At 45.8% G+C, this 13855-nt stretch overlaps 1 protein-coding gene across 2 annotated transcripts in view; it reads left to right on the plus strand.

The window, feature by feature from the left end:
• IQSEC1 (IQ motif and Sec7 domain ArfGEF 1) overlaps positions 1-13855 on the plus strand; it is a 661275-nt gene that overhangs the window by 50979 nt on the left and 596441 nt on the right. For both annotated transcript variants that reach the window (XM_029050996.2, XM_029051004.2), the window contains exon 2: positions 11700-11819. In XM_029050996.2, the coding sequence (XP_028906829.1) occupies positions 11700-11819 (120 nt within the window). The remainder of the gene's footprint in view (positions 1-11699; positions 11820-13855) is intronic.

Consider the following 13855-nt stretch of genomic DNA (forward strand, 5'->3'; position numbering starts at 1 on the left):
ACCGTATGATAGCCGTGATGTTTTTACCAGTTTTATTGCACTTTTATCACTTGGTTCAGATTCAGGAGATGGTGATTGAACCCCTTTCCCGGAGATGCAAAATACAGTTTCAGAGAGCCATAATGCTTGCCCCCCTGGCCATGGTTGCTTAGGGATGCCTAGCTTACAGTGCTCTAGACTGTAAGCCTGTTGCAGGCACGGGGCATGCCTACCAACTCTGTTATATTGTACTCTCCCGAGTGCTTAATACAGTGCTCTTCACACATTAAGTACTCAATACAATTGGTTGATTGATTGATTAGGGTATTATGCAGTTTGGGTTTGGTCAAGATTCATCCAGGATTGCATCTCTTCTAACTCCCTGCCTCCCCTCCCCGCATCACGCCCAGAACCACCCCTGCTACAACCTCCTGTCCTGGAAGTCATGCCTGGCCCAGAATGGAGTAGCCCTCACCCGCCTTGATGGATCTACAATACTTTCAAGCCACCATAATTGTCCGCCCATGCCAGTAGGGAATCTCCTGGCAACTGGCTCAGTCCCCATCTGACTTCCAGGGACACATTCCAATGTAGTAACTTCACAAAATACTATTTTGGAGGCTTTGTTCTGCTTCATTTTCGGGGAGTCATGGTGTGCTCTCTATTCCCAAATAAGCAGGTAGGTCCTCTATCCCATGGTGAGGTAAAAATAACAATAATAATAATAATGTTGGTATTTGTTAAGCGCTTACTATGTGCAGAGCACTGTTCTAAGCGCTGGGGTAGATACAGGGTAATCAGGTTGTCCCACGTGGGGCTCACAGTCTTCATCCCCATTTTACAGATGAGGTAACTGAGGCCCAGAGAAGTTAAGTGACTTGCCCACAGTCACACAGCTGACAAGTGGCAGAGCCGGGATTCAGACTCGTGACCTCCGACTCCCAAGCCCGGGCTCTTTCCAGTGAGGCACAGCTGTGCGAGACATCGACTCCATTAGAGCAATTCAGGAAAGAAAATCCTGGGAGCTCTGAGCTTTAGATAAACCTGGTTGGCTGGCTGGTTTTTCTTTTCTCCCAGCATATTCTTTACTAAACTTATACCAAACTTAATATGTGTTGACCTCTCATTGCTTTAGCAAGTTACTCATCTTTTAGTCTCCCTCGTGGATTTTGGGTATGTGTACATTGTCTTTCACATATTTATATGTAGAAATCCTTTGTTTTGAGAGTTCAGTGACAATGAAGTTTGGAATGTTTTGTCATGTATTAAATATTTGTCATTTTTGCCATAATGGAAAACAGTTCAAGGACATTTTCTTTTTCTGCAAGTTCTGACAGTTGGTGATAATCGCTAATGGCTCCAGCCAAAAACAAACAATGGTCCCCTCCACACACACACACACACACACACACACACACTTCTTAATTCAGCGTTGTTTAGGCCAAACTCTGTCAGTTGGTATGACCAGAGGTTTTTTTATGCCAAATGTCTGACAGTAATGATTGCAAATTTCAGACTGATGATGATAAATGACCAAAAAAAAATACTGGCAAGAGCTGTGGATATTATAGTCAACTGTAATATAACTATAACACTTGGCTCAGCACTGATTTTTTAATGTTTAATATAACACTGTATAGGGTAAAATATTTGAATTTGCTATGTAGATCTGCAACTTAAATGCTGCCAGCATAAAAATAGTCATTTGAAAGCTCTTGAGCACAATGAGAACCTCTTTGCATTGCAGTAATGCGTTTTTATACAATGCACTACTGGTTTGTTTTTGCTTGGGGGCGATTGGGAATAATGTCTTGATTTACTGGGAACAGTAAAATATTCTTGTCACTTCTGGCAAGAGTTGCAGATGGGGAATAAAGGACAATTGTTTGTTCACAAATGAAAACTTGTCATGTTTGTGGTTAACAATGCAGCACAGGTAGTTATGATGGAATAATATTGTTAAATACCTATGTTTTTTACTTTAAGGATTTGTAGGACCAGGGTACTTTATATGTATGAACTGCATGTTTGTTCTCAGGCTGCTATTTGATGCCTGAAATGAATTGGTCTAGACTATCATTGATTAATGCAACAATAGGCCTTCAATAGATGCTAGTGAACCACTGTTTCTTGGATTATAAATGCATGGGTGAGGTCTGTCATTAAAGAAAAACCCCACAGCAGTACCCAAGAAACTTGGGAAAGATTTATCCAAAACAAATGAATAAGAATAGCCCTGGGAACTAATTCTTTTAAATGAGGGTGTATGTGTGCAGCTAGATAGAGGCCTATGGATATAATCTAATCTTTATCCATTTATCCATGATGCTTGTCCACTTGTTTTCCTTTAAATGAAACAGCAGTGAAAAAAGAAGTAGATGAAGCTGTTGGGGCTGGGAAGGTTGATAGTGGAAGACTGTGACAGTTTTTCTGTTGATTGTTGAGACTAAATCTTCATCTTATCAGCGACTCCACACCTTTTAGAAAAGAATAGACAACTAACCACCTTCATTTTAGCATTCATTCTTTTAGGGAAATGTAAAAGATAGAAAGTCCCCTGGGTAAGATGATTGGATTCCATGGTCTGAAGGTATCAGAGTGCATGATCAACATCACCTGATGGATGATTTATTAAACTAGACACCCTGAAATGACAAGCTTATCTCCTGTCTTGGGGGGAACACTCAGTTTTTCTCGACCTTCTGTAGTCTTCGAAAGGATACACTATGTGACCTTGCAAGTGAGTTTTTCAAATCAGATCCTTGAAAATGCAAGTACCGTACCTTGCGAGCTGGATAAACTGTAAAAGGACTCCTCAAACATATTCTATCTCTTGAGAGTCTGGTTGCTCTTTCTAGGATTGAAAACCTCCAATCAGGGTGTGTCAGGGAAGCACAACTAAGGTTTTCTCCATTAGAAATGAGCCACATTTTCTAAGCCATAATTCCATTAGTCTCACGCATTAGTCGCCCGTTTGGTTTATTCTGCCAATGGGATCGGTCACAGCTCCTGCTTTCATGGCCCTCTCTTTAAATTTTCCATGGGTGGTATTTAACACGCTAAGTCCCCCGCCATCGTGGTCTGGGCATTCACGTGTTGATCTCTGTGCTTGCTTCCCAGGCAAGAATAAATCCTTTTCCCTTCCCCACCTCGATCCCAGCAATCTTTCACCCTGTGGAATCACTTAATTCTTTGAATCCCAGCTCTTTTCCCTCCAGCCTCTGGCTTTGCCTTGGCAGCTCTGGAGAGCAGCCAGGATGGAGCCAGAGGAGAGTTGGCCAGAGACAGCTGCTGGGCAGGGGTAGGGTCTGCCATCAGAGAGAAGCATCCCTTTTAATTACATTAAAAAGTGCTCTGTAAACAGCTCCACCAATCCTGCCAGCTGTGACTGTCCTTCTTAACTGAGTGGGTGTTAAAATCCTGCCTTTGTGGGGCTGTCGGCACAGTATCTGTCTTCCACTAGATGGAAGAATGCCGGGGGGGGGGTCCTTAGATGTGACCTTGGGCAAGTCACTTAACTTCTCTGTGCCTCATCTGCAAAATGGACATTCCCTCCTCCTTACTCTGCGAGCCTCATGTAGGACCTCATTATCTTGTATCTACCCCAGCGCTTAGTACAGCACTTGACGTATAGTAAGCACTTAACAAGAAGCAGCGTGGCCAAATGCATAGAGCATGGGCCTGGGAGTCAGAAGGAACTTGGTTCTAATCCCGGCTCTGCCACTTGTTTGCGGTGTGACCTTGGGCAAGTCCCTTTACTTCCCTGTGAGCCCTATGTGGGACAGGGAATGTGTCTACCAACTTCGTTATTTTGTACTCTCCCAAGCCCTCATTCATTTCATTCATTCATTCAATAGTATTTATTGAGCACTTACTATGTGCAGAGCACTGTACTAAGCGCTTGGAATATACAATTCGGCAACAGATAGAGACAATCCCTGCCCATTGACGGGCTTACAGTCTAGTCGGGGGAGACAGACAGACAAAAACAAGAGTAATAAATAGAATCAAGGGGATGTACATCTTATTAACAAAATAAATAGGGTAATAAAAATATATACAAATGAGCGGACGAGCATAGTGCTGAGGGGAGGGTATGGGAGAAAGGGAGGAGCAGAGGGAAGGAGGGGGAAGGGGGCTTAGCTGAGGGGAGGTGAAGGGGGGGGCAGAGAGGCAGCAGAGGGAGGAGAAGGAAAAGGGGAAGCTCAGTCTGGGAAGGCCTCTTGGAGGAGGTGAGCTCTCAGTAGGGCTTTGAAGAGGGGAAGAGAATTAGTTTGGCGGAGGTGAGGAGGGAGGGCATTCCAGGACAGCAGGAGGACGTGGGCCAGGAGTCGACATGAGATAGGTGAGAACTGGGGACTGTGAGGAGGTGGGTGGCAGAGGAGCAGAACCTACGGGGTGGGCAGTAGAAAGAGAGAGGGAGGAGAGGTAGGAGGGGGCAAGGTGATGGAGAGCCTTGAAGCTTAGAGTGAGAAGTTTTTGTTTCGTGTGGAGGTTGATAGGCAACCACTGTAGGTTTTCAAGAAGGGGAGTGACATGCCCAGAGCATTTCTGCAGAAAGATGAGCTGGGCAGCAGAATGAAGAATAGACTGGAGCGGGGAGAGACAGGAGGAAGGGAGATCAGAGAGAAGGCTGACACAATAATCCAGCCGAGATATTATGAGAGCCTGTACCAGTAAGATAGCCATTTGGGTGGAGAAGAAAGGGCGGAACTTGGCGATATTATAAAGGTGAGACCGGGAGGTCTTGGTGACGGATTGGATGTGTGGGGTGAATGAGAGAGCTGAGTCAAGGATGACACCAAAGTTGCGGGCTTGAGAGACGGGAAGGATGGATGTGTCATCCACAGTGATGGATGGCACAGGGAAGTCAGGAAGAGGACAGGGCTTGGGAGGGAAGATAAGGAGCTCAATTTTGGACATGTTGAGTTTTAGGTGGCGGGCAGACATCCAGGTAGAGATGTCCTGGAGGCAGGAGGAGATACGAGCCTGAAGGGAGGGGAGAGGACAGGGCAGAGATGTAGATTTGTGTGTCATCTGCATAGAGATGAAAATAATAAATACAATTGATTGATTGATGTATAAGACCAACCTTTCTTTTCATTGTGCTCGTCAATGAATTTGAGGCATCTTGTTTTCTCAGCAATTTCAGTCATCTGTTCATCTTCTCCAAGTTGTGCTGCTGAGAGTTTTGGGTGGCCTTCTGTCTCTTTAGCTCTTTAGAGCAGGAAAGAGTTCAGTTCAGAAAGACTGCATCATCCACTTCTATAAGGCAAAACCTTACATTCTGTAAGCTCCTTGAGGGCAGGGATCATGCCTACCAACTCTATTGTATCCTACTCTCCCAAGTGCCCGGCAAGGTGTTCTGAACACAGTAAACACTCAATACATGCCATTGCTCGCTTGCTCGATGAAGGAAAACCTGCACCGTAGTACTCACCCATTCTGCCTTTGAAGCCCTTTCTGGAGCAAATGAAAGGTCCTTCTAATGGGGAAGGAGGTCCAGGATGGGTATTGAGATAGAGAGAGGTTATGGTTTTCAGTTTCACCCCCTTCACCCATTTTCACTTGTTGAACCTCTCCCCTGTAACCTCTTTGGGGGTCTGTCTCCACTGATCCTGCCTGCCTGTTTCTCATGCTCTTTCTGTACATTTGCTTCTTTGTTTTTTGTTCTAGTTGGAGCAAAGTAACACCCTGATAAGCCACTATCTCAGAAAACCCAGTGGGGTGGAAGAGCAGGGTGTTCAACTGCTTTATCATGTGGAGTTCAGGTGCATTTGGCTCCCGGTTATCCTTTTCCAAATGTTCTTGTCCTGGTGTGCTTTGGGGGGTAGCAGTTTTATTGATACAATCCAGTGTGTGAGTGTGTTCAGTGCAAGCTAGACTCACTAATTAGTTGGATTCATGGAGCCATCATAAATGAAACCTAGTCTTTCTCACCACTGATTGCTGTACACACTGGGTGCAGGAAAATGAGCTGGCGGTAATTGCTGCTCTACCCTCTCAGGTAGCATTGGCTCAGAATACAAATTGCGTATATTGTTGATGAAGGAATTGAGCAACATAAAGGGGAGTAATCCAAATATATTGGGTTGGTATGTACTAATTGGACAGAAGAATATATTTGAGCTTTATGACCTCATGCATAAGGGTGTGTTTAAACTGACATGCTTGCTGCTGCAGTTTTTCCTCTCCAAAATTTAGTAGATTTAAAAGGCCCATTAAAGTGGAACCTCTTAAGGCCTGGGTTGAAGCTGCTTCAGGCCTTTAGCTGAAGCTGCATTGCAGTAGCAGCCTGACAGGGAATGGTCTCTGTTCCTGGCTCTCACTTAGGAAGGAATGTGAAGGAATGTGCAAGAAGGGCATGCTGAAACCTCACTTCTTCCCCTCTCACACCCATTTCTTTCCTTCACATTCCTTCCTAGGTGCACACTTCCCTGGTCGCATATGACCTGATGGAATGGGTCAGGGTAGATACCAACACTAACAAGAGCCCACCAAGCATGTAAAGGCTACCCCTCCTTTCTGTTCCCTTTGGTTTGGTTTGGCTTCCCTCCCAAACACAAGCTTCTGTGAAATTCTTCACAGAAATCATGTTCTCTTAGATTCGTGAGTTAGTTGGGGGGCAGGAGGAGGAAAGGGGTGTGTGACTGGAAGGGGGCAGATGGCAAAACTGCCATCTGCAGTTTTGCAGGGGTGGGGTGTGTGGAGCCAGTGAAAATTTGGAAGGTGAGTAATATATTCAAGGGCTGGAGACTTGGGCTGTGGGGGGTGGGGGGATGGCAAGGAAGGGCCGTCTGGCAGCACCATCTCCTCAGCTTCCCATTCTTTCCCCCCAAACCCTAGTTATATCCTGGTATGGAAGGAACCAAACTGCTACCTGGAGAGATTTAATTTTGACAGACAAAAAACAAACTGGTGCCTCAGTAGAGGTTCAGTGGCTGAGGATGGAACTAGGATAGAGGGTGATCCGTCAGTAAATCTTCTGGTGGACTTGAACTCATCCCATCACTGGCATCATCATTATTTATTGAGCTCTTGGATGGGCATAGCTCTGTTAAAGGCACAATATGGAGTTACAAAAAACAGCAGTCTCTGCTTCCAAGAATATTTGTTTTAAATGATAATATAAGCTTAGACAGTCCTGTAGTCTTATTGCATTCATCTGTTCATATTTATGATGATCCTAGGCTAGTCTTGCTTGCCTCTATTAGACTCTAAATTCCTTAAGGCCTTGCACCATACCTAATCATTTAGATTTCCCCAAGTATTTACTACAGTGTTATGTACCTTGGATACCTCAACAAATACTGTTTTTTTTTAAGTTCTTTATTCTCCATTGAGCTCACCTCCCCTAAGTTTTATCTCTCTTTCAGTACTCAGAAGCTCCGCAAGATTTAAAACTAACTGGAAATCAATAGAGCAATTCTAGTGTCTTTGACACCTGCATTTACTCTAGCTGATGCATCTGATTTCGAGAACAATTCTGTAAACATAACTTTTTATTTAAACTCAAGTGATCAAATGGCAAGAGAGGATCACCAACCATCAGGTCCTGGAACACAGTCAGTTCACAAATCACCACACCTTTGCTGGACAGGTCATGAGGGGAGAATGAAAAGCAGTGAGATGCCCCAACACCTGCTAAACGGTGGGCTGAAATAGGGGAAATGTAACAGGAAAAACATAAACGGGGAGGACAGAGGAATTATTTCAGTGTGAAACCTCAAATGATGTAGCAGAGCATAGGACAGCTATTATATATCTAGATGAACACATTTATAATATATATGCTATAGTCCACTTTTTGTCGGGAGAGTTGCTTATTAATAAGAAAAATCTGGTTGCAAATATATCAGAGAGAGTGAAAAATCAATCCATGCTTGCTAAAATTGCATTAAAGAGCCTCAAAAACCTTACGTAGATCCAAAGAGAGCTTTGAATCTCGATGCAAATTAGCTCCAGATTGTATCTAACAGTCTCCCAAATGATGCAATAGCCATTTTCTACCTCTTTGTCTATCACTGGTGAATGTGTTGCCTAGGTATTTCCTGATTCTGAAATACGGTTCATAATCATCTGTATGTTGTCTTGTGTGTTTGTGTGTGTGTGTGTGTGCATGCTTCTAAAGCACAGTCATCAGCGTAGAGAAACATCTGAACAAGAGATTCATTCATTCAATAGTATTTATTGAGCGCTTACTATGTTCAGAGCACTGTTCTAAGCGCTTGGAATGTACAAGTCGGCAACAGATAGAGACAGTCCCTGCCCTTTGACGGGTTTACAGTCTAATCGGGAGAGACAGGCAGACAAGAACGATGGCAATAAATAGAGTCAAGGGGAAGAACATCTCATAAAAACAATGGCAACTAAATAGAATCAGGGTGATGTACATCTCATTAAACAAAATAAACAAAATAAATAGGGTGATAAAGATATATACAGTCGAGCGGACGAGTACAGTGCTGAGGGGGTAGGACGGGAGAGGGGGAGGAGGAGAGGGAAAGGGGGGAGAAGAGGGTTTAGCTGCGGAGAGGTGAAGGGGGGTAGAGGGAGCAGAAGGAAAAAGGGGGGAGCTCAGTCTGGGAAGGCCTCTTGGAGGAGGTGAGTTTTAAGTAGGGATTTGAAGAGGGGAAGAGAATTAGATTGTCTGAGGTGAAGAGGGAGGGCATTCCAGGACAGCGGGAGGACGTGGCCCAGAGGTCGACGGCGGGATAGGCGAGACCGAGGGACGGTGAGGAGGTGGGCGGCAGAAGAGCAGAGCGTGCGTGGTGGGCAGTAGAAAGACAGAAGGGAGGAGAGGTAGGAAGGGGCAAGGTGATGGAGAGCCTTGAAGCCTAGAGTAAGGAGTTTTTGTTTGGAACGGAGGTTGATAGGCAACCACTGGTGGTGTTTAAGAAGGGGAGTGACATGCCCAGATTGTTTCTGCAGAAAGATGAGCTGGGCAGTGGAGTGAAGAATAGACTGGAGCGGGGTGAGAGAGGAGGAAGGGAGATCAGAGAGAAGGCTGACACAGTAGTCTAGCCGGGATATAACAAGAGCCTGTAGCAGTAAGATAGCCGTTTGGGTAGAGAGGAAAGGGCGGATCATGGCAGTATTGTAAAGGTGAGACTGGCAGGTCTTGGTAACGGATAGGATGTGTGGGGTGAACGAGAGAGACGAGTCAAAGATGACACCGAGGTTGCGGGCCTGAGAGATGGGAAGGATGGTTGTACCATCCACGGTGATAGGGAAGTCTGGGAGAGGACCGGGCTTGGGAGGGAAGATGAGGAGCTCAGTCTTGCTCATGTTAAGTTTTAGGTGGCGGGCCAACATCCAGGTGGAGACATCCTGGAGGCAGGAGGAGATGCGAGCCTGAAGGGAGGGGGAGAGGACAGGGGCGGAGATGTAGATCTGCGTGCCATCTGCGTAGAGATGGTAGTCGAAGCCGTGAGAGCGAATGAGTTCACCAAGGGAGTGAGTGTAAATGGAGAACAGAAGAGGGCCAAGAACTGACCCTTGAGGAACTCCAACAGTTAAAGGATGGGAGGGGGAGGAGGCACCTGCGAAGGAGACCGAGAATGACCGGCCAGAGAGATAAGAGGAGAACCAGGCGAGGACGGAGTCCGTGAAGCCAAGGTGAGATAAGGTGTGGAGGAGGAGGGGATGGTCGACAGTGTCAAAGGCAGCTGAGAGGTCAAGGAGGATTCGAATGGATTTGGAGCCATTGGATTTGGCAAGAAGGAGGTCATGGGTGACCTTAGAGAGAACAGTCTTGGTAGAGTGGAGGGGACGGAAGCCAGATTGGAGGGGGTCCAGGAGAGAATGGGAGTTAAGGAATTCTAAGCAGCGAGTGTAGATGACTCGTTCTAGGATTTTGGAAAGGAAGGGTAGTAGGGAGATAGGGCGATAACTGGAAGGGGAAGTGGGGTCGAGAGCGGGTTTTTTTAGGATGGGGGAGACGTGGGCATGTTTGAAGGCAGAGGGGAAGGAGCCATTGGAGATTGAGTGGATAAAAATAGATTCATAGGCACTGAATGATACTCTTATCCTGTTGAGTCGAAAGAGTTTCCCAGAGGACTAGAATTGTATTCTGATACAATCAATCAATCTGAGGTATTTATTGAGTGCTTACCATGTGCAGAGCACTTAATAGTGCTTGGGAGAGTATAGTACAATAGAGTCAGTAGCCACATTCCCTGCCCACAGCAAGCTTACAGTTTAGAGGGGGAGACACATTGATATCAATAAATAATTTATAATATAAAATTTTTAGATATGTACATAACTGCTGCAGGGCTGAGGGCGGGGTGAATACCAAATGTCCAAAGGTCACAGATCCAAGTGCATAGATGACGCAGAAGGGAGAGGGAGCTGGGGAAAAGAGGGCTTAACTGGGGAAGGCCTCTTGGAGAATAGGTGACCTTAATAAGGCTTTGAAGGTGGGGAGAGTGGTGGTCTGGCTTATATGGAGAGGGAGGGAAGTCCAGACCACAGGGAGGATGTGGGAAAGGGGTCAGCGGCAAGATAGATGAGATCGGGGCACAGTGAGTTAGCTGGTGCTAGAGGAGTTAAGTGTGTGGGCTGGGCTATAGTAGAAGATCAGTGAGGTAAGGTAGGAAGGGACAACTTGATTGAGTGCTTTAAACAGAATGATAAGTTAATGTTTGATGCAGAGGTAGATGGGCAAACACTGGAAGTTTTTGAGGAGTGGAGAGACATGGACTGAACTTTTTTTAGAAAAATGATCCATACAGTGGAGTGACATATGGACTGGAGTGGGGAGAGAGAGGAGTCAGGGAGGTCAGTGAGGAGGCTGATGTAGTAGTTTAGACGGGATAGAATAAGTGCTTGGATCAGCGTAGTAGTGTGGATGGAGAGGAAAGGGCGGATTTAGTATTTTGTGAAGGTAGAACGGACAGGATTTGATGACAGATTGAATATGTGGGTTGAATGAAAAAGATGAGTTGAGGATAATGCCAAGGTTACGGGTTTGTGAGATAGGGAGTATAGTTATATTGTTTACAGTGATGGGAAAGACAGGGGAAGAGCAGAGTTTGGGTGGGAAGATAAGGAGTTCTGTTTTGGCCATCTTTACTCTGAGATACTGGTGGGTAGAGATGTCCTGAAGGTAGGAGGAAGTGTGATACTGTAGAGAAGGAGAGAGGTCAGGGCTGGAGGTGTAGATTTGGAAATGATCTGTATAAAGATAGTAGTTGAAGCCATGGGAGCGAATGAGTTCTCCAAGGGAATGGGTGGAGAGGGAGAAAAGAAGGGGACCTAGAACTGAGCCTTGAGGGACCTCCACTATCAGAGGGTAGGAGAAAGAGGAGGAGCATTCAAAAGAACCTGAGAATGAGCAGTCAGAGAGGAGAACTAAGAGAGGACAGTGTCATTGAAGCCGAGGTCAGATAAAGTTTCACAGAGAAGGGGGTGGTCCACAGTGTCAAGGGCAGCTGAGAGGTACAGGAGGATGAGGGTGGAGTAGAGGTTGTCAGATTTGGCAAGAAGAAGGTCACTGGTTACTAGTCTTTTGGTTGGGTCCTTGCGTATCACTGCATAGAATAGGTTGAATAGCACTGGGCCCAGTACACAACCCTGTTTTACTCCATTGGAACTGGGGCAAAAATTAGGTATGGCTTCTCCATTTATGAAATGGCCATTCATACTATTGAGGAGCCAAACTATTTTAGTAGTTGCAGAGACCAGGTCTACTGATGGTGTGAAATGCTTTTGTACAGGCGTACCCCAGGTTACAACCACCCCGCAAAACAACCATCCGGGGGATACGACCTGTACTGTTTGGTGACTTACCCCAACTTACGCCCACCTGGCCCCAACGTTACAGCTGAACAGCGCAGGTAAGTAAATTCCTCCCCCACCCCCTCCCCACATCCTCCCTTGCTCCACCCTTCCCCACCCTCCCCTGTACCCGGCAGCTATTCTGCTCCCTCCCCACCCCACATCCTGAACTTGCTCCCTGCCTCTGTCGGGCCAGCTCAGCCTCTGTAACCAGCCCATCTATTTTCTTTTTTTTTCAACTTTAATTTTAAACTTAGAGGCAGCCTGCACTCCCCATGCCACTCCCACTGCCCTCTCCTTTCTTGCTTTGTAGTCTGTTCCTCCGACCCCAGCCAAAACCACAGGGATGGGGCCAGACCTGGGTGAGATGAGAGGGTGGTGGTCCCCTACCAGCCCTCCACCACTGCTGCTGCTGCCACCCCCATCCCTCCCCTATCCTACCCTTAGTCCCCTAAGGCTGCTCCTAAGTGTAAACTTAAAGTTTAAAAAGTGGGGAGGTACTGGGTTGGGCGTGGCAGCTGTGCTGAATGAAAAAAATACCACACATATATAGTACAGCGTAAAAGCCACAAGGGGGGGGGGGGTTGGTAGGGAGGGTAGAAGGACTGACTGTTGTTCAACTCAAGTTGGGCAAGTTCTTCTCTTAATTTGAAAGACTGCTATCACAGTCAATGGAATGAGCTTCTACTTCTGCAGCCTCACAATCATATTAATCTCATTTATTCAATATTGTGGTGTTATGCTTTGACTCACTCTAATAAGGAGAGTTTAGTGGCATCTATTACTAGTTAAATAGCTTGTAAAGAAATTTCATGTGACTGTTCCAAAATGGATCCTAAGTTATACTGTGCAGGTCTAAGTGAAAGCATATCCCACCAAAAAACCACTCATAACAAAGTCCCGTTTTCAAGGGACATAACCCAGTCTTGGTCTTGATGTTGTTCTCTGCAATTCTCCTAAAGTTATTGGGCAGCAGTGATCATGTCTATTTTGGCCTTCTGTGCCCTGAAGCTACATTGTGATTCTGGGAGAGGAGGGTTAGTGAAGTTTTCCGTAGCTGGTCCAGGAGGAGTTGGGCCAGGATCTTGCCATCAGTAGGGAGCAGTAAGATCCCCAAATAGTGTCTGCAGACAGCTCTCTCATCTTTTTCTGTGAAAATGAAAATAATGGTGGAGTCCTTAAAATGCTATGGCATTTCCTCAGTATTCCATATGTTGAGGAAGCATCTGTGCAGGTGTTTCAACAGACTATTCCCTCTCTGCCTATAGATTGGGGCAGGTAGATCATCAGATCCTAGGACGCCACTGTTCTTCATGTTTCTAACCACATTGGTCACTTTATTAAATGCTAAGTATATTCATCGAGTGATATCCTTCAGTGGTGGAAGAGATGCTGCCATCTCTTTTAAGATTCCCTCCTTTGTTGAGATGAGAATGCACCCCTCTCTGCACTTCCAAGAAGAGCATAGAAACAGGGGACCATATCGCAACAAAACAGGGCAAGGAGCTATTGCCAGGGCAAGCCATACTCCTAAGCCATACTCGATAATGACATAAAAAGTAGATGAGGGCACACACAGACACGTTCTGTCTATGGCCACAAACTACACCCCACCCCCAGATGGCTTTTTCATAATAGGAGCTCCTGGTGATGATGACGATGGTATTTGTTAAGCACTTACTACGTGCTGAGCACTGTTTAAGCACTGGGGTAGATACAAGGTAATCAGCTTGTCCCATGTGGGGCTCACAGTCTTAATCTCCCTTTTACAGATGAGGTAACTGAGGCATAGAGAAGTTAAGTAACTTGCCCAAAGTCACACAGCTGACAAGTGGCGGAGCCAGAATTAGAACCCACCAACTCTGACTCCCAAGCGCTTTCCACTAAGCCATGCTGCTTCTCTGGTGCAACCCATCAAACCTACTGCAAATACAACTCAAGCACATGCCCTGTTGATCATAGGAAACTTAATCAATCAGTGGTATTTATGGAGCACTTACTGTGTGCAGAGCACTGGACTAAGCACTTGAGAGAGTACATTACAACAGAGTTGCTGGACGTAATCCCTGCCCATCAGGAGCTTACAGTCTAGAGG

Source organism: Ornithorhynchus anatinus, chromosome X1 (assembly GCF_004115215.2).
Source record: "Ornithorhynchus anatinus isolate Pmale09 chromosome X1, mOrnAna1.pri.v4, whole genome shotgun sequence".
In the NCBI taxonomy this organism is placed as follows: domain Eukaryota; kingdom Metazoa; phylum Chordata; class Mammalia; order Monotremata; family Ornithorhynchidae; genus Ornithorhynchus; species Ornithorhynchus anatinus.